Here is a 26,931-nt window from a genome sequence, read left to right on the forward strand (position 1 = left end):
CGAGTCAATTGATACCCAACATGTCACCCTTCAAAATTGCACACACTCGTGAAATGGCGCCAAACTTTGCTACTTAAAAATCCCCATAGGCGACGCTTTAAATATTTTTACTGGTTACATCTTTTTAGTTGGAGAAGAGCTCTAAGGCCAAAAGAATTGCTCTCGCTCTAACGTTCGCAGCGATACCTCACATGTGTGGTTTGAACACCGTTTCCATATGTGGGCGGGACTTACGTGTGCGGTCGCTTCTGTATACGAGCACGCGGGAACAGGGGGCGCTTTAAATTTTTTTTTTTATTATTGTTCATTTCACTTTATTTATTTTAGTTTGACACATTTTTCCCCAAAAATAAATGTTTTGATCACTTTTATTCCTATTACAAGGAATGTAAACATCCCTTGTAATAGGAATATAGCATGACAGGTCCTATTTACAGTGAGATGTGGGGTCAATAAGACCCCACATCTCACCTCTAGGCTTGAATGCCTGAAAAAAAAAAAAACGATCCTCGTTTCGATCGTAGCGGTGAGTCGGAAGAAGCACCGGAGGGAGAAGGGAGGTGGGACATCCACTTTCGCCTCCTGTAAGAACAATCAAGAGGTGGAACAGCCAACATGATTGTTCTCATGGTGTAGGGAATCGCTGGCTGAAAAAAATGATATCTGAATGATGCCTGTAGCTGCAGGCATCATTCAGATATCCCTGCACAAAGTCAAGGACGTCATGACGGCCGGCGGGCGGGCGGGAAGTGGTTAAAACGCATTTTTTTTCCAGAGTATTTTCTGGGTACTGCAGAGTATTAGCAGGGGTACTGCAGAGTATTGGTGCGGGGGATATTGCAGAGTATTGGTGCGGGGGGTATGCAGAGTAATTGCGCAGGGGTATTGCAGAGCAATTGCGCAGGGGTATTGCAGAGTAATTGCCGGGGGTATGCAGAGTATTGCCGGGAGTATGCAGAGTATTGCCGGGGGTATGCAGAGTATTGCCGGGGAGTAATGCGGAGTATTGCTGGGGGTAATGCAGAGTATTGCCGGGGGTATGCAGAGTATTGCCGGGGGTATGCAGAGTATTGCTGGGGGTAATGCAGAGTATTGCCGGGGGTATGCAGATAATTGCCGGGGGTATGCAGAGTATTGCTGGGGGTATGCAGAGTATTACGCTGGGGGGTATGCAGAGTATTGCTGGGGGTATGCAGAGTATTGCCGGGGGTATGCAGAGTATTGTGCAGGGGGGTATGCAGAGTATTGCGCAGGGGGGTATGCAGAGTATTGCGCAGGGGGGTATGCAGAGTATTGTGCAGGGGGGTATGCAGAGTATTGCGCAGGGAGGGTATGCAGAGTATTGCCAGGGGTATGCAGAGTATTGCACAGGGGGGTATGCAGAGTATTGCGCAGGGGGGTATGCAGAGTAGTGCGCAGGGGGGGTATGCAGAGTATTGCGCAGGGGGGGTATGCAGAGTATTGCGCAGGGGGGTATGCAGAGTATTGCGCAGGGGGGTATGCAGAGTATTGCGCACGGGGGTATGCAGAGTATTGCGCACGGGGGTATGCAGAGTATTGCGCAGGGAGGGTATGCAGAGTATTGCCGGGGGTATGCAGAGTATTTTGCGCAGGGGGGTATGCAGAGTATTGCTGGGGGTATGCAGAGTATTGCGCAGGGGGGTATGCAGAGTATTGCGCAGGGGGGTATGCAGAGTATTGCGTAGGGAGTTATGCAGAGTATTGCGCAGGGTTGTATGCAGAGTATTGTGCAGGGGGGTATGCAGAGTATTGCGCAGGGGGGTATGCAGAGTATTGCGCAGGGGGTATTGCAGAGCACTGCACAGGGTATTGCAGGGATGGCTGAGCAGGGATGGATGGATCTGTGACTGCAATAGTCACAGATCCATCCACAGCGCTGCTGACACCCGCGCTCCCCCCTCTCACACTGTACCGATCGGTACAGAGAAAGGAAGGAGGAACCAGCATCATCAAATGACGCCGGTTTGTTTACATGTGATCGCTCCATCATTGGACGGAGCGATCACGTGGTAAACGGCCGCTATCAGTGGCAATTTACCGCGATTCGTGATCGGCCGGGTCCTCTGGACCCGGCGGTCACGGACATTCCCGTGAACGTGCCCCAGGGGGCGCGCGGGAGCGCGATTCTGGGAGGACGTCAATGTACGCCCTCCTAGGGTTAAGCAACCGCCCTGTAGACGTATATTGTCTATGGGGCGGTTACTAAGTGGTTAATAAAGGATTTTTTTCTACGGCGTCTGTGTGTTATTTTTTTAACTATTTACACTTCCTTCGTGAAATGGTAGAGGTACAGTGTACCCCATTACCAATTCACATAGGGGGGGGCCAGGATCTGGGGGTCCCCTTTGTTAAAGGGGTCTTCCAGATTCTGATAAGCCCCCCGCCCGCAGACCCCCACAACCACCGAGCAAGGGTTGTGGGAATGAGGCCCTTGTCCCCATCAACATGGGGACATGATCCCCATGTTGAGGGCATGTGGCCTGGTGCGGTTCAGGAGAGGGGGGGGGCGCACTCTGTCTCCCCTCTTTTCTGCAGCCGGCCAGGTTAATGTGCTCGGATAAGGGTCTGGTGTGGATTTTTAGGGGGACTCCACGCCATTTTTTTTTTAATTTGGGGTGGAGTTCCCCTTAAAATCCACACCAGACCTGAAGGGCCTGGTATGGATATTTGCGGGGAACCCTACGTAATTTTTTTTTTTACAGCGGGGTTCCCCTTAATATCCATTCCAGACCTGAAGGGCCTGGTAATTTAATTTGGGGGAACCCCCACACATTTTTTTTTCTTTATGAATGAATCATCTCTGTAATTGAAAGAGCCGACAATTCATTAGAGCCGCAAAGCCGGTTTTAAATGCCTTTTTTTCTTTCAGAAATGACACTTTGTGCAGGGACAGTTCTATGTACGGGAAACATGCGCTTTTTCACATGCTGACTTTACACCCTCCCAGGTACGAAATTTAAAGCGGGAGTTCACCCATTTGTAAAAAAAATGTTTTTCTCCCCTTAGCTTCCTGCTCGTTCGGTCTAGGGGAATCGGCTATTTGTATTAAAATATGAGCAGTACTTACCCGTTTTCGAGCTGCATCTTCTTCCGTCGCTTCCGGGTATGGGTCTTCGGGAGCGGGCGTTCCTTCTTGATTGACAGCCTTCCGAGAGGCTTCCGACGGTCGCATCCATCGCGTCACTCGTAGCCGAAAGAAGCCGAACGTCGGTGCGGCTCTATACTGCGCCTGCGCACCGACGTTCGGCTTCTTTCGGAAAATCGTGACGCGATGGATGCGACCGTCGGAAGCCTCTCGGAAGCCTGTCAATCAAGAAGGAACGCCCATTCCCGAAGCCCATACCCGGAAGCGATGGAGAGGATGCATCTCGTAAACGGGTAAGTACTGCACATATTTTAAAATAAATAGCCGATTCCCCTAGTAAAAACGAGCAGGAATCTAAGGGGGAAAAGTGCCCTCTAAGGGTGAACCCCCGCTTTAAAGTAATATTACACTTTTATTGTTTCACTTTTAGCATTATTAAATTCACTGGTCCTAAAAAAATGGCCGTTTTTAAAACTTTTTTTGCATTGATACATGTTTCCTGGGACATGACCCAGGTCCCCTAACACTTTTTAGGACAATAAATTGCATATCAGCCTTTAAAATGAACACTTTAGATTTCTCCCATAGACTTTAACTTTGTTCCGCGGCTTTTCGAATTTGCCGCGAACACCCCTAATTGTTCGTTGTTCGCCGAATAGACGAACAGGCAATGTTCGAGTCGAACATGAGTTCGACTCGAACTCGAAGCTCATCCCTAATTGGGAGCCGTTCTGCCATCGAGAAGAGAAAAGCCGCGGGATTACACACCTTTTAGGCCCCGTACACACGACCAAACATGTCTGCTGAAACTGGTCCGCGGACCAGTTTCAGCAGACATGTTTGGCCGTGTGTAGGCCCGAGCGGACCATTTTCGGGCGGATCGGACAGGTTTCCAGCGGACAACTGTTTCCTGGACTTGCTTTAAAACAGTCCGCTGGAAACCTGTCCGCCCGGACATGTACGGTCGTCTGTACAGACCTACCGTACATGTCCGGCCGCCCGCCATCCCTCGCATGCGTCGAATGACTTCGACGCATGCGTGGAAGCATTTAAAAGGCAGGCCCGCCCACGTCGCTGCGTCATTGTCGCGGCGACACTGCGTCATCGACGTGGCGACACAGCGGACACGCCCGCGTATTGTTTACGCGCGGACTTCTGTTCGATGGTGTGTACAGCCATCAAACAGAAGTCCCCGGGCAGACATGTCCGATGAAAACGGTCCGCGGACCGGTTTCATCGGACATGTCTGCTCGTGAGTACAAGGCCTAAGACCCACACACATCACACTTTGTACTTCTTTTTCTTTCGACTTTATTGAAATGTCAAAATACATTTCATTCATTTTTATGCACCACAGATCAGTTGCGGTGCATAAAAACAGTATGCATTTTGCACCACACTGCTCAGCACGCAGGGGCGCTGTTGCAGTGTGAACAATTGTTTTCTATTGTCCTTGCAGAGACCTGTGTTTTGCCAGTGCAGAAATCACAGACCCCCTTTAACATCAGTGTCCCCCCCTTACATCACATCCCTCCTGCCTCATCACAAACCCCCCATTACAGGCCCCCCCATCACAGACTGATCCCCCAATCACAGATGGACCACCCATCACAGACTTATCCCCCAATCACAGATGGACCCCCCAATCACAGACTGAACCCCCCACAATTACAGACCACCCCATCACAGACTGAACCCCCCCACAATCACAGATCTCCCCCATCGCAGACTGATCACCCCAAATCACAGACCCCCCCTGCACAGCACAGCACACCCCCCTCCACACAGAAAACCTACCTTATTCACACAGGACATGAAGTGTGGCTGCTCTGGACAATGGGCGGGACCTTTCCCATTAAAAGTGAGTGATTTATTGCTGGGACCGGTCCGCTGCCTAGCAACCAATCACACACTTTTCAACTTAAAAAGTCCCTCCCATTGTCCAGCGCGGTCATGCTTCATGTTTGTATGCTTAAGGCCTCATACAGACGACCGAACATATCTGCTGAAACTGGTCCGCTGACCAGTTTCAGCATGTGTACGGCCGACCGGACAGGTTTCCAGCGGACATTTGTCCACCCGACCGTTTTCGAGCGGACAAATGTTTCTTAGCATGCTAAGAAACATGTCCGCTGGAAGCCTGTCCATCGGACATGTTCGGTCGTCTGTACAGACTCACCGTACATGTCCGATCAGCCGCCATCCCTCGCATGCGTCAAAGTGATTCGACTCATGAGTGGAAGCTTTGACCTTCCAGCGTCGCGCACGTCGTCGCATCATCGTCGCGGCGACGGCGCGGACACATCATGTCTGTCCGCGCGGATTTCGGTTTGATGGTGTGTACAACCATCAGACCGAAATCTCCCAGCGGACATGTCCGATGAAAACGGTCCGGCGGACCGTTTTCATCGGACTGTCCGCTGGTGTGTACGAGGCCTTAGGCAGACAGGCAGTGTGGGGAGGGGGGAGTGCAGAGAAGGCACAGACCTGCCGCGCCTGCCATACTGTGTACATAGCGGCATTGGCAGGCGGGCGAGCCAGCAACAGAGACACACAGGCGAGGCTGCAGTCCGGGTAGAATGGCCAGTGGGGCCGGAACCAGACCGCCATTTAGTGACGCCCGACATAGCTGATAACCTGCTGTTACAGCTTACTTTAGATTGCGGCTCCCTCCACTCGTGGTTACACAGCCCCGCCTCCTGACCCCGTGCCTGTATCAGATTGACAGAATGCCAGTCCAATGATGGGACGTGTTCTGTCTATATGATACAGGCACGGGGTCAGGAGGCAGGGCTGTGTGTAACCGCGAGTGGATCGGAGGGATCCGCAATGTAAAGTAAACTGTAACAGCGGGTTATCAGCTATGTAATCCCACGGCTTTTCTCTTCCCCAGGGTGATTGATGGGAGAACGGCTCCCCATCAATCCCCGCATGCCGGCGGTACCCGCGCTCCCACCCCCACTCCCAGCTCCTTGCCAGAAACTCTTTTGCACTCGCAAAATGCGAGTGGGCGAGGGGAAATTTTGAGGCCTGCCCATTCATAATTTTTTTGTGAGATGAGATGAAATTTCCACTTAGTTTCAAGCGTGAGAAGAGATTTGAGTTCCTCTCTCTTAAGAGTGAGGGCCTCAAGGTGTGATACGTGTAAAGAAAGTTTGTGTTTCCCTTCCAACTCCGCAATTTGTTGTAGGACTTGCTTAAGCTGTTGAACATGCTCTCTTTTTCTCCTCACACCCAATTCAATAAAAACACCTCTCATTGAAGCCTTATGTGCTTCCCATAATGCTACTACTGGTGATTGTGACACACCTCTCTCCTCCACCCCCTGCTCTTCTTCTTCCTCTGTGTCCTCTTCCTGTGCTCAGGCAAAGAGATGCCATGCAGTGCTTGAGCTGGTGTGCTTGGGGGACAGGAGCCACACTGGGGCAGAGGTTCTGTCAGCTCTGCAGGGGTAGGCTCAGAGGTGGTTGACGCCACGCCAGCTTAAGCTGGGAATGGTGGTTTGCGACAATGGCACCAACCTCCTCACCGGTCTTATAGGATGTCCTGAAGCAGGCCAGGAAACTCTGTGTGCATTTCTGACGGTCATATAATGCCAGTGCTCAGCTGGCAGACCTCCAAAAGGAATACAACCTGCCCAAGAACTGCCTAATCTGTGACATGCCCACCACATGGAACTCTACGTTGGCCATGCTGCAGCAGCTGCACACGCAGCAGAGGGCCATCAATGAGTATCTGTGCCAATATTGCAGCAGGACAGGGTCAGGGAAGCTTGTTTTTTTCCCCACGCCAGTGGGCCATGATCAGGGATGCATGCACTTTCCTGTCACCATTTGAGAAGGCCACGAGGATGGTGAGAAGTGACAGTGCATGCATCAGTGACACTGTCCCTCTTATCCTGATGGAGCACATGCTGCATGGAATAATGGACAGGGCCCTTGAGGCAGAACAGAGGGAGGAAGAGGAGGACTTCCTTACCTCTAAAGGCCCCCTTTATCCAGACAGTGTCCCTGCTTGCCCGCCTATCACACAGGAAGAGGACAAGGAGAAGGATTGTGTCAGCATGGAGGTGGAGCCTAGCACTCAGCATCAGCAGCAGTCTTCAAGGGATCAATTACAGTCCCAAGAAACCCATAGACTTGTACGTGGCTGGGACGAGGTGGCTGCAGATCATGTCGTCCTCAGTGACCTAGAGGATTCCGCACCGAATGCCTCAGCAAACCTACGCTGTATGGCCTCCCTGATCCTGCAAATCCTGCGGAAGGATCCTCGTATTCATGCTATCATTACTGGCTGGCAACCCTCCTTGATCCACGTTACACGGGTAAGGTTGCTTGCCGGCGCAGAGGGAGCAGAAGATGAAACATCTTCAGGAGGCTTTGCAGAAAGGTCTGTGCAACGCGTTTCCAGAGACTGGGAGGTTACAAAATCCTGGTCCTGGACAACATGTTGCTGAGGCTTCGGTCAGTCACAGAAGGAGCGGTGGAGAAGGTGGTCGTCTGACCGATGCGTTCAGACAATGTTTTATTCCGCAGCCCCAAGGTATGACCGGTTCCAGCAACCATCTCCAGCATCTGTTTTACATGGTGCGGGAATACCTAGGGGCAAGATCAGACTTGGACACCTTTCCCACCGAAAATCCTCTGGCTTACTGGGTCTTGAGGAAGGATCACTGGCCAGAGCTTGCACAGTATGCAATTGAGCTACTGGCCTGTCCTGCATCCAGCATTCTTTCGGATCGCACATTCAGTGCTGCTGGAGGCTTTGTAACCGATCACAGGGTGCGCCTCTCCACCGACTCGGTCAATCGACTGACCTTCATAACAATGAATCAGGCTTGGATCACCACCAGCTATCAAGCACCTGATGCTGATGTAACTGAATATATTTTTTTGAAATGTCAGATCCCTTCAAGACTGCCTATGCTGATGTTAAGGGCCAGGTTCACGTACAATAGCGCCGGTGTAATGTAACCCGTTTACGATACACCGCCGCAAGTTTCCAGTTTCAGTGCCCGATCCACAAAGCACTTACCTGGAAACTTGCGGCGGTGTATCGTAAAGACGTCCGGCGCAAGGCGGGCCAATTCAAATGGGCGTGTGCCATTTAAATTAGGCGCGCTCCCGCGCCGGACCTACTGCGGATGCTCCGTTTCGCAATTCCCGTCGTGCTTTGCGCGCAGTGACGTCATTTTTTTCAAACGGCGACGCGCGTAGCGTAATTCCGTATTCCCGGGCGGCTTATGCAAACGACGTTCATTTTTAAATTTCGACGCGGGAACGACGGCCATACTTTTATACAGCAATACGATTGCTGTGTAAAGTTAGGGCACCTAAAACGACGACTAACTTTGCGACGGGAAACTAGACTAGCGGCGACGTAGCGAACGCGAAAATCCGTTGTGGATTGCCGTAACTCCTAATTTGCATACCCGATGCTGGTTTACGACGCAAACTCCCCCCAGTGGCGTCCGCGGTACTGCATCCTAAGATCCGACAGTGTAAAACAATTACACCTGTCGGATCTTATGGATATCTATGCGTAACTGATTCATAGAATCAGTCGCATAGATAGAAACAGAGATATGACGGCGTTTTAGGAGATACGCCGTTTTATCTCTTGTGTGAATCTGGCCCTAAGTGACTATTCTGTTATGCTGAGTGACTATCATTTTCCTCCTCAATGATCATGCTGATAGCTTGTAAAAACATTTTTGGTTCTGGGCACCGCCACCAGTGGCCAAGGCCCAATTTTTTCTGCCCCTGTTTTGACAATTTTTTTTGTAATTATAATTTTTGATGCAATACTTTGCAGCAGGGCTTATTACTGCGCTCCAACTAGAGTATCTGTGAGGGGTTGCAGTGTTGTGGCACCAACACCAGTGCCTAAAGGCCTAATTTTTCGTTTTATTTGTTTTTTTTGCTTTTTTCGTAAATTCGTAAAATTTTGGATTTTCGAAAAAGCAAAAAACGGAAAAAACTAATTTTCCCCAAAAAAATTAATGAAACAAGTTTTTTTTTTCGTAAATTCGTAAATTTATGAATTTTCGAAATTTCAAATTTACGAATTTCGAATTTTTCAATTTTCGAAATTTCGATTTTCGAATTTTTCAATTTACGAAAATACGAAAATTCGAAAATTCGGAAATTGAAAAAATCGAAATTAGAAACATTTTTCAATTTTCGAACTTCGTTTTTTTCAATTTTCGAATTTCGAATTTTTCAATTTTCGAAATTTCGAATTTTCGAAATTCGGAAATACGAAAATTTGAAATTTGAACAATTCAACATTTCGAATTTTTCCATTTTCGAAATTTCGATTTTCGAATTTTTCAATTTTCGAAATTTCGATTTTCGAATTTTTCAATTTTCGAAATTTCGATTTTAGAATTTTTCGGAAATACGAAAATATTCCAAATTTCTAAAATTGAAAATTTTGAAATTCGAAAATGAAAATTTCGAAATTCGAAATTTCGAAAATTGAAAAATTCAAAATATTGGAAAATTTTCAATTTTCGAATTTTGCAATTTTCGAATTTTACAATTTTCGAATTTTTCAATTTTCGAATTTTTCAATTTCGAATTTTTGAAATTCGTAAATACGAAAATTCGGAAATACGAAAATTCGGAAATACGAAAATTCGAAATTCGTAAATTGAAAAATTCGAAATTTGAAACATTTTTCAATTTTCGAACTTCGATTTTTTTCAATTTTCGAATTTAGAATTTTTCAATTTCGAAATTTGGAAATACTAAAATTCGAAAATGGAAAAATTCGAAAATTCTAAAATTGAAAAATTCGAAATTTCGAAAATTAAAAATTTGAAAAATTAAAAATTTGAAAAATTTAAAATTTGAAAAATTTGAAATTTGAAAAATTTGAAATTTGAAAAATTCGAAATTTGAAAAATTAGAAATTTGAAAAATTCTAAAATTGAACCATTCTAAAATTGAAAAATTCTAAAATTCTGAATTTCGAAAATTCTAAAATCCGAAAAATGTTCGTATTTCCGAAATTCGGAAATACCAAAATTCGGAAATTTAAAAAAAAATTGGAAATACGAAAAATTCGTAAATACAAATTTTCGGATACGATTTTGAAATTCGAAAATGAAAATTTCGAAATTCGAAATTTCGAAAATTGAAAAATTCAAAATATTGGAAAATTTTCAATTTTCGAATTTTACAATTTTCGAATTTTACTATTTTCGAATTTTTCAATTTTCGAATTTTTCAATTTCGAATTTTTGAAATTCGTAAATACATAAATTCGTAAATACGAAAATTCGGAAATAAGAAATTTTGGAAATACGAAAATTCGGAAATACGAAAATTCGAAATTCGTAAATTGAAAAATTCGAAATTTGAAACATTTTTCAATTTTCGAACTTCGATTTTTTTCAATTTTCGAATTTTGAATTTTTCAATTTTCGAAATTTCGAATTTTCGAAATTCGGAAATACTAAAATTCGAAAATGGAAAAATTCGAAAATTCGAAAATTGAAAAATTCGAAATTTCGAAAATGAAAAATTTAAAATTTGAAAAATTTAAAATTTGAAAAATTTGAAATTTGAAAAATTCGAAATTTGAAAAATTCGAAATTTGAAAAATTCGAAATTTGAAAAATTCGAAATTTGAAAAATTCTAAAATTGAACCATTCTAAAATTGAAAAATTCTAAAATTCAGAATTTCGAAAAAATTTTGTATTTCCGAAATTCGGAAATACCAAAATTCGTAAATTTAAAAAAAAATTGGAAATACGAAAAATTCGTAAATACAAATTTTCGGATACGAAAATTCGTAAATTCGTAAATTCGAATTTTCAGAAATACGAAAATTCGTAAATTCTAAATTTACGGAAGTCCGAAAATTCGTAAATAAAAAATTTGTAAATACCAAAATTCATAATTAACGAATTTCCGATTTTTTGTAAAAAAAACTAATTAGAAACAAAACGAATTGCACATGTCCAGCAAGAGTAACTGTGAGGGCTTACAGTGTTGTGGCTCCAGCACCACCACCATCACCAACAAAGACCCAATGTTATGTGCGACGTACCTGGTAGCCAGAGCCTAGTCGCAGGAGAAGGCCTCTCTTACAGCCCTGGCTCGCGAGCCGCTGGGATGGGAACAGCGGGCTCAGGAGCGCAGCGAGGTAGGAGTGCCAGAGTAGCGTAGTAGTAGGTGCTGGATGCTGATCCCTTCTGGAGCGGTGGGACTGGAGACCACTGAAGCAGAGGAAGAGGGTCAGCGACCCTAGCTGGTGATGCAGGTACTGCGGCAGCAAGCTGGTGAGGTAAGCTGGTTAGAGGGCAACAGGTAATAGCGGAGTCAGACAAGCCGGGTCACAACGGGTAATCAGGTAGCAAATACGGAAGGCTGGAACGTAGTCACAGGTACAGGCAGGAGGGTCTGGCAACGGTTGAGCAATCAGAGGAGCAGGGTCAATAGTAAGCCAAGGGTCAGTGGTCGAAGAGATTCGGATGGTCAGACAAGCTGGGTCGGTAAGGATAACAGGTAATCAGTAGTGTTGAGCAGAATATGCCATATTCGATTTCGCGATATATCTCGAATATATATTCGAATATTCAAGATATTTTCGCTAAATTCGAATATTCGTGATATTTTATCGAAATTAAATTATAGCGATTTTTCGCTATTGCGAATGCGAAAATAATTGCAAATTTTTAATAACTGCGGTAGGAGCACTCTGATTGGCTCACAATATTCTTGATATTTTGTCGAAATTTCGCAAAATGCGAATGCGATATTAATGGCAACATTTCGACAACAGCGCTAGGAGCACTCTGATTGGCTCAGAATATTCGTGATATTTTACAATACAAAATAATTGCGAATATTCGGCAAATGCAGAAGGAGCACTCTGATTGGCTCAGAATATTCTTGATATTTTATCGAAATTTCGCAAAATGCGAATGCGATATTTATTGCGCAATTTCGACAAATGCTGGAGGAGCGCTCTGATTGGCTCAGAATATTCGTGATATTTTATCGAAATATCGCAACATGCGAATGCGATATTTATTGCGCAATTTCGAGAAATGCTGTAGGAGCACTCTGATTGGCTCAGAATATTCGTTATATTTTATCGAAATTTCGCAATATTGCGAATGCGATGATTATTGCGGAATTTCCCCAAATGCTGTAGGAGCGCTCTGATTGGCTCACTCTGAAATCGAATATTCGAGATATTTTAGCGCAATTTCACAAAATGCGAATGCGAAATTGATTGCAGATATTTCGAAAACTGCTGTAGGAGCACTCTGAAATAGAATATTTGTGATATTTTAGCCAAAAAATATTGCGATTGCGATTTTTCGATCGCGCATGCGCAATCGCGCGAACAACACGCGACCATTTCCTGGACCCTTGCCAGTTTCCAACGTTATGATCGCAACGCAATCGCAGAGCAAGATGGTTGGAAGTAATTTCACTGTATCTGAGGAAAAGATGCTGATTTGTGTAAGTATTTTGACCACTGTTATTTCATTATCTTCAACTGCATTTTAGTCTAGTTTAAAAGTTAGTATATATGATCAGATATTAGTATTTCACAAACAATGTGTCTCCTGCTTTTACAAAACTACAACTCCCAGCATGCCTGGACAGCTGCAGACACCCTGGTTGGTAAATGTGTATTTAGGCACTTTTCCTTGTTATTTAGCATAATGAATTTAAATTTTTTTTGGACATAGGACGTATGCGAACGTCCTGACTTCAGGGTCCTCAAGGCCCAAGGACGTTCGAATACATATTGCCCTTTAGATGTTGCAGAACTACAACTTCCAGCATGCCTGGGAATGCTGGCACTTCTAGCATTGTAAGTTCTGCAGGCCCACATTTTTCAGGCCTTTATGCACGGGTCTCTAAACTGTGGCACCCTAGATGCAGCAAAAGTAAAATTCTTAGCATGCACTGACAGACCGTGGCTGATGGGAGTAGTAGTTTTGCAACAGCTGGAGGTGGACTGGTCTTGAAACCCTGAGTTAGGTAACAAACCCGTAGTGTTTTGCAACCATTCTGCCTCCAGCTGTTTTTTTTCTGTTGAAAAGCCTGTGGCGTGCAAAACACAACCCAAAAACTCCACCCGGTGCAGGGAAAAATGTGCACACACCTAAAGAGTGACATCACAAAAAACTGCGACGGCTGCATACGTCAGTGGTCCTCCGAAAAGGTCCCGTCTCTGACCCCCCGGGGCATTAGGCTCCTGACAGGGAAAAGAGTTACTGTGGTCCATACAGCCGAAGCCATATGGACCCATCTCGGTCCAAGCAGCAAAAGCCACAAGGACCCAACATCCTCGGAGGGACTGCCGAAACAGAACCCTCCTCGGTGAGGCTCCCCCGAAGGGAGACCCCATGAGAGCCGGTGAACCTAACCAGAAGGCCGAGTCCACCAACTCCCAAGACTTTCAGAGACCGGCCAGAGGACCAGCACCCTACTCGCCACACATAAAGTGCAAGCACCAAAACAAAAAGAGTGACAAACAAAACAGAACACGGGGAAAAATAATAAAAGAAAGTGGGGAAAAAGAAGATGGGAGAGTGAGGAAAGTGACCAATGTGAAATAATTCTGCCTCCAGCTGTTGCAAAACTAAAACTCCCTGCATGCAACTGGCTGCAATTACCCCCCCCCCTCTCCCCCAATGTGAATGTACAGGGCATATTCACATGGGCTGTGGCTTACAGTGTGCTTCTAGCTGAAGCAAATTCTGCGCTGCAGCTCAAACCCTCAGCGGGAAACTACTGTGAACCCCATGCCCCTCTGACTGTACCTTAAAAACACTACACCACACTAAATATAAATGAAAAAACAAAACATATACACATACCCCTACATAACCACCCTCACCTCCACATTAAAAGAAAACATCTTGTACGGCACTGTTTCCTAAACGGAGCCTACAGCTGTTGCAAAACAACTCCCCGTTATTACCGGACAGCCATTAACTGTCCAGGCATGCTGGGAGTTAAAGTATAATTGTTGTACAGCTGGTGACGGTGAGCTACATGGTGTATCAGAGCATGCTGGTAGTTGTAGTTGTTAAATAACATCAACTCCATTATTTATTCAAAATTAATTCATCAAAAAGTCAAAATAAACAAACATATTATTGTTCCTATATAAAGATAGGGATGAAAAAAAATAATCTATTGTACAGGCCCATTATCAGTGTCCAAAAATAATTATAGCGGTCAGATGAATAGCAACGCATATCTCCCCTATACGTGTATCCTGTGTTGTTAATAATATATACATAATTATGCAAATTATAATGGCTGCTATATTTATGCAAAAAAGGTGGCGACCGAAATGGCAGGATATAAAATCTGTCATGTTACCCCTGTCATTGATTAATAAGGCGAGAATGCTTCCAATTGTTGAATACCCTACATTTACGCCATATATCCATAAGGCTTTAAAAAAAAGTATTACAATATACTTTGTTCTTCATCTTGCAGAGGTTCCTAGAAAAGGGCTATGATCAGCTCCGCAGGCAGCCTGAGAAAAAGGCTGTGGTCAGCGCCCTGATGACTGACTTCGGCGGCCAACACGATCACCTGGCAATAGTCAAGAAGTGGTCTGACCTGAAGAGGCGCCACATGGAACAGGTCAGACGTCTTCGGGATAGATATCATCCAGGTAAGTTATTGTTGACAGTTATGTTTTTTCTTTCCAAAGTGTATTTTGTGCGTGAACTCGAGAGAGAGGAGCCGGCCTGCAGGAGTTGGGAGGCCTCCCCCAGAGGCAATCTGCCACCTTTCTCCATGCCCCGGGTGGCAATGGCGGGTGTGAGGGGGTCCTCCCAACCCCACCTCGCATAGCACACCCACCGGGGGCGGGGCTGAGACCACCAAACTCAATTCACATGTAGCCGAGAGCGGGATCCGAACCCCTAGCTACAGAGGTGAATCGCTTGTCAGCGCAGTGGCAATCGCGTTGAGCCACCGCAGCTCCTTTGGTGACAGTTATGTAAGGTCATATGTAATTCATGTAAGGTCAGATGTTGTTAACCAAGATGCCATGTTGTGCTAACATATATCAACACCACCCAAGGTATTCATAGTACTGTTGAAAAAAGACATGGGACAGCAGACAGGAACACAGAAGTTATGTGGGAACATACTTTTCCCATTGCTTTGCATGGGACTTTAAACAAAAACCCAGACCCTCACCAATGTGGGTAGTTAAGGGATAAATTAACGATCCTATACTTTAAGTGGACGTATAGGTAACATGTGACCAAGTGTTATTGAAATATCTACAGCTGTTATGAAGTAACATGTATTTCCCATAGAGTTGAATGAGACTTTAAAGAAAAACCCTGACCATGGCAAATGGGGGTGGGTAAGGGTTAAACCACTGTGAACTTTGGGGGTCTTTAAGCTCCGCGAGACAAGTGCGTAAAACTGTGTCAGTAAAGCAAAGGGTCTTTATTGGTGACCAAACAAAACAAAATAAAGCTTTTCTTCAGCATCCAAAACGTCACAACAAAAGTCCTGCTTGTTTCCAGCATAAATTAGGAAAAAGTCTTTCTTCAGAAAAAACAACCAAAAGAAAGGCACATACGTTTTTAGTAAGAAGTCCTCCAGACCTTCCCTGCAGACACAGCTTCACTTCCAAACTACTCAAAAGTCCTCTCTGAGCAGCTAGCAGACTTCCATCTTGTCCTCACAGGTGCACTCTCCCAACTCACTCCCTCCCTCCAGCATCACTTCCTGCTTTAATGGGTGGTTGTCAGAGATTTTAACCCCTTGTGCGCTGGCTTCCAGGGTTTAGGAGTGGAGGCTCCATCCCACCCAAATAACACTTTGGAGCCTCCAAAATTCCAGGCCCCAAACTACTTTATTAAGATAGAGAAGACTGCAAGCCAGTCCTCTCTGAATTAGCGCCTGCCTGGAACTTTTCACCCACTTTTGGGTGACCCCCTGAACCTTCTACCTCTATTTAAATGGACCATAGTCCAAACAGTGGTGCCGTATAGCACCCGTCCAGGACCCACCCCCGGTGTCCTGTACATATCCCCCCCCTCTGCCTCAACGCGGAGGTGTTGGAGGCAACAGTAGACACCATACAATGGACTCGGGAGAGGGCATCGGCATTCTGATGCTGTCTCCCGGGTCTGTGCTCTACCATGAAATTGAACTCCTGCAGAGACAGAAACCACCTTGTTACCCTGGCATTGGTGTGTTTGTTCTGTCTCATCCACGTAAGAGGAGCATGGTCTGATATAAGGCGAAACTTCCTACCTAGGAGAAAATAACGTAGGGAGTCCAAAGCCCACTTGATGGCAAGACATTCGCGCTCCACCACCGCATAGTTTTTCTCAGCTGGCGTCAGTTTCCTACTAAGAAAAACTATTGGATGCTCCTCTCCGTTGATTTCTTGAGACAGAACTGCTCCTAGCCCTTCACTTGAGGCATCTGTCTGCACTATAAAATCCTTAGAAAAATCTGGACCACTCGCTCTGCGACTCTTCGATGACCCCAAGTTCGAGCATCCTTTTAACCTCTCCAGACACTGACACTCTATGAGCTTCTGGGATACGGTAGGGTTTAAGCCGGATTTTCACCTTGGGCTCGGTCACAATGTCATGCTCAATGACGTTGGTGAGCCCTGGCAACCCTGAAAACATGTCCCTATTCCTTTGCAGAAATTCTTTTACTTGCTGGGTTTGGGGCCTAGTTAAGGTAGCCGCAACCTGCACCAGGTCGATCCCTACATGGTCCCCTGACTGTACCGCCACCACCGCGGACACCGGTTCTCTGTCTCTCCAGAGCTTCAACAAATTTATGTGATAAATCTGGTAGGGTTTTCTTTTTCCTGGTTGGTGTACCTTATAGTTTACCTCACCCACTTTCTCTACTACTTCAAATGGACCTTGCCACTTGGCCAAGAACTTGCTCTCCACTGTGGGTATTAGGACAGCTACCCTGTCTCCTACTTGTAACTGTCTCACTTTAGCCGACCGATTATATACCCTTCTTTGGGCATCCTGAGCCTTCTGCATGTGCTCTCTCACCATCGGCATCACTTTAGCCACCCTTTCTCGCATTTGAGAAATATGCTCTACCACGGTTTTGTGCGGGGAGGACTCACTTTCCCACGTTTCCTTTACCAGATCAAGCAACCCCCGGGGCCTTCGTCCGTACACTAGCTCAAATGGCGAGAAACCCGTGGATGCCTGTGGTACCTCCCGGATAGCGAACAACAGGGCAGGGAGTAACATGTCCCAATCTTTCCCGTCTTTCTGGACCACTCTTTTTAACATGGACTTTAGAGTTTTGTTAAACCTCTCAACTAGGCCATCGGTCTGCGGGTGATAGACGGACGTCCGCAACTGCTTAATCTGAAACAGCCTGCACAAGTCCGCCATCACCTTTGACATAAAAGGGGTGCCCTGATCCGTTAGTATTTCCTTGGGGAACCCAGTACGTGAGAACATTTGAAATAACTCCCGGGCAATGGCCTTAGAGGACGTTTTTCTCAATGGGACTGCTTCTGGGTATCTAGTGGCGTAGTCTAGGATGACCAATATGTATTGGTACCCCCTTGCCGACTTTACCAGGGGTCCCACAAGATCCATAGCGATCCGCTCAAATGGGACCTCAATAATTGGCAAGGGTACTAGGGGGTTTCTATAGCGGGGCACTGGGGCAGTTATCTGGCAAACAGGACAAGACTCACAATATCTTTTAACCTCAGCCTTCACCCCTGGCCAGTAAAACCGATCGGTTATCCTGGCCTCCGTTTTCTCCGCCCCCAGGTGTCCTCCCAGTGCGTCGTTGTGGGCTAGATCAAGGAGCATTCGCCTATACGGTTGAGGGACCAGCAACTGCTCTATGGGTTCCCCTCGGCTCTCAGCCACACGATAGACTAGGTCCCCCTTCAACGCAAAATGAGGAAACCTCTGATCTGCACCTGGTATTTGTGAAACCCCATCAATGACAGAAACCTGCTCTCGAGCATTCACTAAGGTAGGATCCTGTAACTGGGCGGTGCCAAACGCACCCCTGGGTACATCCAGGTCTGGATGCACTGGCCTTCGGGATGTTTCCCCCTCACCCTCCTCAATCGGGGAGAGCTCCTCGTCATCCTCCCCCAGCATGACTTGTAATGGGGAGACTTCCCCCCCCTCAGAGTTCAACTCGGTTTTGAGACCTGACACAGGACCACTATTATTAGAACTAAGATTCTCTGCAACGTCATTATCACCAACAGGTATTTCCACATTAGAGGGGTGTGTTGTGGAGGTTTCAGGCCCGGATCCCCCAGACTCTGTCCCTTCCAAGCTCAGTGTCCCCAGTTCTCCTGGCAGACCCGTCTGTACCTGGTCCCATAGTTCCAAAAATAGTGGACAGTCCCGCCCCACTATGATGTCATGTATCAAGCTTTTTACCACCCCAACCTCCTGGGTAACCGAGGTATGGCCATAGGACACAGTTACCGGGACCAAGGGGTACTCCTTGGTGTCCCCATGGATACATACTACCCGTAGAGTCTTAGTTACTGGGCCTATCCTCCCAAGCACCCTGGCATGTACGAGTGTGACCATGCTGCCGGAGTCCAGTAGAGCCCTGGTAGGAAGGTGGTTCACCCACACTTCGCACTCAAACCGTCCTGCAGACAGGTCAAGATGAGTGGTACACACACTTCGCACATAGAAGGAGCTTCTCCGACCAGTTCCGCACTCCATAGGCTCCTCCTGCAGTGGGCATTGTGCCCGGGTATGCCCCCAGGACCGACATCGCCAACATTGTATGTCTCCCATCTTTGGTACAGGAACCGACCTCCGTGGTTCTAGGGCAGATGGTGTAAACCTGCGGACGCCAACATCTGGCAAGGCTTCTCTCCTCAGGTTGGTGACTGGTCTGGGTGTCCTTGGCGTGGGTTCTCGACACTTGGTAGGCCCAAGCAGGTCCTCCACCACGGTATACCGTTCAACCAGCTCGATCAGCTGGTCAGCATTAGTAGGGTTTCCATGGCTTACCCAGCGCTGTAGGTCATCTTGTAGGGACCGTAGGTACCGGTCCATCACCACTCGTTCCACCATTTGTGGACCTGACAACTTTTCTGGCTGCAGCCATTTTTTAACCAACTGAATTAGTTCATGCATTTGGGACCTGGGGGGTTGGTCAGGTTTGTACCGCCAGCGATGCACCCTTTGAGCCCGGACGGCTGTGGTCACTCCCAGGCGGGCCAGGATCTCGGTTTTTAGACGCTCATAGTCCCTGATGTGCTCAGCTGGGAGGTCAAAATAGGCTTTTTGCGGGTCACCAGTGAGGAAAGGGGAGATAATGCCAGCCCATTGGTCCCGGGGCCACCCCTCTCTCTCTGCTATCCTTTCAAAGGTGGTGAGAAAGGCTTCCACGTCATCGCTGGGCGTTAGTTTTTGCAAAAAATGGCTGGCCCTCACAGACACTGGGTTGCTAGTGGCAACGACCGCTTGCACTTGTCCCTGAGCCAGCTGCTGTACGGCCTCCTGCAAGGCAGCCACCTGTGCTTGAGTGGACTCCTGCTGGGCCGTAAACTGGGCGGATAGCAGCCGTGTATTTTCCTGCTGCGCAGCTATAGCCTGTGCCAGGGCCTGCTGCTGCTGAGCCATCGCTTCCTCATGGCGACGGTTTGACTCTGCTGACGCTTGCTGTTGGGCCACAGTGGCTTGCTGCTGGGTCACAGTGGCTTGTGCCAAAGCCTTAACGACCTCCTCCATGCCTTTGTCTGCTGTTTGTAACGCCTGGGCAGACTTCACCCAAGACATGCCATAAGTATACTGTCTTTTTAAATGTCAGTTTTAAACGGTTTTTGCGCCTGCAAATGCACTTTGCCCGCATTCTCCACCAGTTGTGAACTTTGGGGGTCTTTAAGCTCCGCGAGACAAGTGCGTAAAACCGTGTCAGTAAAGCAAAGGGTCTTTATTGGTGACCAAACAAAACAAAATAAAGCTTTTCTTCAGCATCCAAAACGTCACAACAAAAGTCCTGCTTGTTTCCAGCATAAATTAGGAAAAAGTCTTTCTTCAGAAAAAACAACCAAAAGAAAGGCACATACGTTTTTAGTAAGAAGTCCTCCAGACCTTCCCTGCAGACACAGCTTCACTTCCAAACTACTCAAAAGTCCTCTCTGAGCAGCTAGCAGACTTCCATCTTGTCCTCACAGGTGCACTCTCCCAACTCACTCCCTCCCTCCAGCATCACTTCCTGCTTTAATGGGTGGTTGTCAGAGATTTTAACCCCTTGTGCGCTGGCTTCCAGGGTTTAGGAGTGGAGGCTCCATCCCACCCAAATAACACTTTGGAGCCTCCAAAATTCCAGGCCCCAAACTACTTTATTAAGATAGAGAAGACTGCAAGCCAGTCCTCTCTGAATTAGCGCCTGCCTGGAACTTTTCACCCACTTTTGGGTGACCCCCTGAACCTTCTACCTCTATTTAAATGGACCATAGTCCAAACAGTGGTGCCGTATAGCACCCGTCCAGGACCCACCCCCGGTGTCCTGTACACCATCTATCCTATGTTTGTGGCTGACATATAAGTAACCTGTGTGCCAAGTTTCATGTAAATATCTTTAGCCGTTTGGACGTGATGCTGGAACATACATACATACATGCACACACACGTTGAGTTTTATATATATAGATTCCCACTAAATTCCTGTGTTAGGCATGGGGTTGTTATAGTAATCCCGTGTGCTCCATCAGGCCCTTTTTTTAACATGAGATCGTCTGAACAAAACAAAGGAGACAAAAACAGCTCATTTTAACATGGTGGCAGCCCAGCTCACGCTCAGTCCCCTGTAGTGCCCACAAGACCCTTTAATATAACATTGTCCCATTGGTTAACTGTCTATATAAATCAATTTGTATTCATATACAATACAGCAGAGTACACAGAATTTGCATACGTCATTAGAATTTTTTTTTATAATATATGAACATTGTGTTATTATAGGAGCTCCGCTACCAGTTGTGCGCGCCAAGCGCAGAAGGCGCCAGGCCGATGAGGAGGAGGAGGATGCGGCAGAGGAGGATGCGGCAGAGGAGGAGATGGATGAGGAGGAGCAGCCAGGGCCCTCCCACTCGCCAACCCCAGCTCCTGTTGAGGTGCAAGCTGAGGAGCTTCCCCCCCCCCCACCCCAACTTCTCAAGGAGACGAGCAGGAGGAAGACAGCGGTCCTGTGAGCCTGTGAGCAGGTAAATATGTGCACAATGATTAATAACATTTCAACAATAAAATGTAGATATAAAAATGGACAACATATAAAGCGCACCCGTCAGATTGTAGAACCATAATATGGTATTTATGATAGAAGTATACAGGTAGTGCAGAATTATTAGGCAAGTTGTATTTTTGAGGATTCATTTTATTATTGAACAACAACCATGTTCTCAATGAACCCCAAAAACTCATTAATATCAAAGCTGAATATTTTTGGAAGTAGTTTTTAGTTTGTTTTTAATGTTAGCTATTTTAGGGGGATATCTGTGTGTGCAGGTGACTACTATTACTGTGCAGAATTATTAGGCAACTTAACAAAAAAATAAAAATATACCCATTTCAATGATTTATTTTTAACAGTGAAACCAATATACCATCTCAACATTCACAAATACACATTTCTGACATTCAAAAACAAAACAAAAACAAATCAGTGACCAATATAGCCACCTTTCTTTGCAAGGACACTCAAAAGCCTGACATCCATGGATTCTGTCAGTGTTTTGATCTGTTCACCATCAACATTGCGTGCAGCAGCAACCACAGCCTCCCAGACACTGTTCAGAGAGGTGTACTGTTTTCCCTCCTTGTAAATCTCACATTTGATGATGGACCACAGGTTCTCAATGGGGTTCAGATCAGGTGAACAAGGAGGCCATGTCATTAGTTTTTTTTTATTTAATACCCTTTCTTGCCAGCCACGCTGTGGAGTACTTTGACTCGTGTGATGGAGCATTGTCCTGCATGAAAATCATGTTTTTCTTGAAGGATGCAGACTTCTTCCTGTACCACTGCTTGAAGAAGGTCTCTTTCATAATCTGGCAGTAGGACTGGGAGTTGAGCTTGACTCCATCCTCAATCCGAAAAGGCCCCACAAGCTCATCTTTGATGATACCAGCCCAAACCAGTACTCCACCACCACCTTGCTGGCGTCTGAGTCGGACTGGAGCTCCCTGCCCTTTACCAATCCAGCCACGGGCTCTTCCATCTGGCCCATCAAGACTCACTCTCATTTCAGCAGTCCATAAAACCTTAGAAAAATCTTTCTTGAGATATTTATTGGCACAGTCTTGACGTTGCAGCTTGTGTGTCTTGTTCAGTGGTCGTCGTCTTTCAGCCTTTCTTACCTTGGCCATGTCTCTGGGTATTGCACACCTTGTGCTTTTGGGCACCCCAGTGATGTTGCAGCTCTGAAATATGGCCAATCTGGTGGCAAGTGGCATCTTGGCAGCTGCACGCTTAACTTTTCTCAGTTCATGGGCAGTTATTTTGCGCCTTTGTTTTTCCACACGCTTCTTTTGTTTGATGATCACGCTTCAGAAGCTTTGCAATTTTAAGAGTACTGCATCCCTCTGCTAGATATCTCTCTATTTTGGACTTTTCAGAGTCTGTCAAGTCCTTCTTTTGGCCCATTTTGCCAAAGGAAAGGAAATTGACTAATAATTATGCACACCTGATATAGAGTGTTGATGTCATTAGACCACACACCTTCTCATTACAGAGATGTACATTACCTAATATGCCTAATCGGTAGTAGGCTTTCGAGCCTATACAGCTTGGAGTAAGACAACATGCATAAAGAGGATGATGTGGTCCAAATACTCATTTGCCTAATAATTCTGCACTCCCGGTATGTGTTAGACACATAACAAGTGTATAGACATGATAATGATTGATTAATAAGCAACAAAAATATTTTATTTATTTGGTAACGTTCTTTGAAATCCAAATGTTTTTTTATTATATCCTAACAGTATCAAGAAAGATGAAGAGGCAAAACGCGCTCATAAAGAAAACCCACCAGAGGATCCTGGGAAATCAACGCCAGATCCGCTACCTGACTCAACAAAATGCGCTGCTAGAGCAGCAGCAATCAAAAAACATTGCTGAGATGGAACGGCTTCATAAGCTCAATCAGAGTTATATCTGAATTTATTTTTTTATTAAAAAATCTTATTTTTTGGAAATGTTTCATTTCTTTTTGAGATAGATTTGTAGGTTTTTCAACACATCTAACTTCACATCAAACAAATCAACATCAACACATCTAACTTCATAATAAGCAAAAACATTTTATACTATTATTTTATTTAACAGAAACCTAGGACAAACTAAAGCACACGACACAGACACGACGAACACGAAATAAACTGTTGAAAAATGAACATAACAAAAGCAACAATATATATATATATACAGAGAGAGAGAGGGAGAGCAAGAAAGAGAGAGAGAATGCAGATTAGCTCTTGCAGACAGCCCAATGGTTGCAGTATAAATGCCGCAAACCAGGGTTTAACATAAGGTTCATTGTTTTAGTTACACTTGCTGTTTAGATCCGGTCTGGTAGCTTGTAGCGGAGGCTGTTGGTGGATCCGCTGTGCCAGAGAGGTCCTGAAGCTTTACTCATCATGGAGGCAGCAGCAGTAGTATTAAAATATAATGTAACTAGACAATGCATTTCCTGAGGAAAATGCGAGTGGGAATGCTGAATAGCTTAATTGCTGAGCCCCTTGCCAAAGACATTCACCATAACCACTACACTATCTTTAGGACACACAGCTTCTTTCTCTATCTGCAAAGTATAGAGTATGCTGACTTCATGGTCGCCACTCCCCCCTCAAGAGGTTTCCCCTCCCCCCCAGGTCAGTGAGGAGGAATATTGCACTGAGGTAAGGAAAGCTATTTATGGAAAGAAATAACATTACAAACGCTTTTAATTCACAGATCAAATACATGATTTAAGCCTCCAAACAAAGCTTAATAAATCCTCAACCGTACATGCGATCGATACAACGACTACACCGTTTGAAATACACGGCCCTTGTGAACGCATCGATATGAAATTTATGTTGATAAACTTAAAAATGTGGCCATGTCTGCGATTTAGAAAAGAGCGTCTTTGTGTGTTTTGCAGCAACATTTTTTAGATAATTTAACATGAGAGTCTATGAGACATAATTTCAGGCTGTTGTCCTTTAGAAGCTCCAAGAACTAAAACTAAAATACGTATCGCAGAACTGATCACATTGCCTGAAACCAGACAAGCATAGCTACGTTTTGATATAAAAATTGTGTATGAAAAGTAGATCTTGTGGGCGTGAGAGCAATTTGTTTCCCCTTTTTTTAAAGATATTTTTAATTACAAAGATCTCCAATGTTAAGGTCACATGACAGACTCTAAATCCCCTCCATAGGATTACATTATAACCGATTGCATTTTCGTAAAAAATTCGCCAAACGTAAATTGCGTTTTCACCAAAAATTGTAAACGATAACGATCTGAAAAGTCATAGCCGGATAGCTAAATATTTTGTGACCGCTTTAAAGTTTGTTTAGTGTCTGTAAGTGAAAGTATGAAGTAGCTGAAACTTTTGGCAGGGCATGTGATTTCAAAGGGGAAAAGGATGTTATCATTGACTTCAATGTTAAAAAAAAGGGTCTAAAAGCTTAAAATTTATAAAAGTGTAAATAGTCCAAAAAAACTTGAAGAAGTCCCATCATTAGCTGAACGAGACGAACATTTTTACAGTTGAATGGTCTCAATATCTGAAAGTATGCCGAAGTTACGCAGAACCAAAAAACGTAAGGAATAATAAGAATACAAAATTTACGGATATCAATACTGGAAATGTTTATTAAAGCATTCACACTAATTAAGATTAATACATTTACGGGTATCCATACTGGGAATGCTTATTAAAGCATTCCCACTAAGTATCACACAGGCAGGATTTACAAGCAGTAGTGGTAATAGTACTAGATAGCATAAAAACACTTAGGGAAGACTTTACAGCATCAGTAGTGGCCATAGTAGTCAATAGTGTACCAAAAAATTGGGACACAGGTGTCTTGACTGAGCTGCAATAGTAGTAGTAGACATTGACAATACAGTGTCAAATCACTCGGGCAAGAGGTGCCATGATGAACAGCAGCAGCAGCATCAGTAGTGGTAATAGTAGTATAGAGTGGCAAATAACTAGTGACATAGGTGTCTTGATTGAGCAGTAGTAGTAGTAGTAGACATTGACAATACAGAGTCATATCACTTGGGCAGGAGGTGCCATGATGAACAGCAGTGGTAATAGGAGTATATAGAGTGTGAAATAACTGCTGACATAGGTGTCTTGACTGAGCACCCAGGAACACCTGGGTAGCAGTGATCATAACATGATTTCATTTAATGTTAACTATAAGCAGGAAATACATACAGGAAATATTAAAACACTAAATTTTAAGAGAGCAAATTTTCCAAGGATGAGGGCTGCTCTCCAGGACTTGGACTGGGAGGGACTATTGACACAGATGAACACAGAACAGAAATGGGAATTTTTCAAAAAGACTGTGTGGAACCTCACTGCAAAGTATGTTCCCATGGGCAATAAGTTTAAAAGGCTAAAAATAAAACCTATGTGGCTCACGGGCAAAGTTAAAAAAGCTATAAACAATAAGAAAGTAGCTTTTAAAAAATATAAAAATGAAGGAACACTAGTGTTGTTTAAATGTTACAAAGAATATAACAGGATATGTAAAAAGGAAATCAAGGATGCAAAAATTCAAAATGAACGACAGATTGCAAAAGATAGTAGGACAAACCCCAAAAAATTCTTTAAATATATTAATAGTAAAAAGGTGAAGTCTGAGCATGTAGGCCCCTTACAAAATAATTTAGAGTGGGTGACTGGGGACAAAGAGAAGGCAAATTTATTAAATGCTTTCTTCAGCTCTGTGTATACAATGGAGCATGGGGGAGCTCATGTCCAAAATGGGGGTGGGAGTGACACAGCCCCAAATCCACAATGGCTCAAAAGTGATATGGTCCAGAAATATTTAGACAGAATAAAGGTGGATAAAGCACCTGGACCAGATGGCATCCACCCACGGATCCTAGGTGAGTTGAGCTCTGTCATTTCAAAGCCACTGTATCTAATATTTAGGGACTCATTAATGACAGGAATAGTACCACTGGATTGGCGTAGAGCCAATGTGGTGCCTATATTTAAAAAGGGAACAAAGTCTTTACCAAGTAACTATAGACCTGTTAGTCTAACTTCTATAGTTGGGAAGATACTGGAACGTTTAATAAAAGACCACATGGATGAGTTCTTGCAGGAAAAAAACTATTTAAGCAGCAGACAACATGGATTCATGAAAGACAGAAGTTGTCAGACAAACCTGATTTCCTTTTATGAAGAGGTAAGTAAAACCCTGGACAGAGGCGTGGCTGTGGACGTGATATATTTGGATTTTGCAAAAGCGTTCGATACAGTTCCGCACACACGGCTCATGTGTAAGGTAAGGTCTACAGGATTGGATATATCAGTTTGTAAATGGATAGAAAATTGGCTGAAAGCCAGAATTCAGAGAGTCGTGGTTAATGATTCTTACTCTGAATGGTCCAATGTTATCAGTGGTGTACCCCAAGGTTCAGTGCTGGGACCCTTACTTTTCAATATATTTATAAATGATATTGGATCTGGGATCAAAAGTAACATTTCTGTCTTTGCAGATGACACCAAGCTATGCAGTGGAATAACGTCCTTGCAGGATGTCTCCAATTTACAAGCCGACCTCAATGCTCTGTCTAAT

At 45.0% G+C, this 26,931-nt stretch overlaps 1 protein-coding gene across 1 annotated transcript; it reads right to left on the minus strand.

Moving 5' to 3' along the window:
- Window positions 1–16,244: 16,244 nt before the first annotated feature.
- On the minus strand, window positions 16,245–17,410 carry LOC120940531. Its single transcript, XM_040353457.1, has 2 exons — window positions 17,062–17,410; window positions 16,245–16,977 (listed from the first exon to the last, which is right to left on the minus strand). Exons 1-2 carry the CDS (start codon window positions 17,398–17,400, stop codon window positions 16,573–16,575), a joined length of 744 nt encoding a protein of 247 aa, XP_040209391.1. The 5' UTR covers window positions 17,401–17,410; the 3' UTR covers window positions 16,245–16,572.
- Between the last annotated feature and the right edge of the window lie 9,521 nt (window positions 17,411–26,931).

This window comes from Rana temporaria, chromosome 5 (assembly GCF_905171775.1).
Source record: "Rana temporaria chromosome 5, aRanTem1.1, whole genome shotgun sequence".
In the NCBI taxonomy this organism is placed as follows: domain Eukaryota; kingdom Metazoa; phylum Chordata; class Amphibia; order Anura; family Ranidae; genus Rana; species Rana temporaria.

Coding starts and splice junctions, on each gene's coding strand:
- LOC120940531 (XM_040353457.1), bottom strand. CDS start 17,400: ATGTTAAAAAGAGTGGTCCAGAAAGACGGGAAAGATTGGGACATGTTA. Junction 16,978..17,061: donor AGTTACAAGTAGGAGACAGG/GTAGCTGTCCTA, acceptor AAAGTGGGTGAG/GTAAACTATAAGGTACACCA.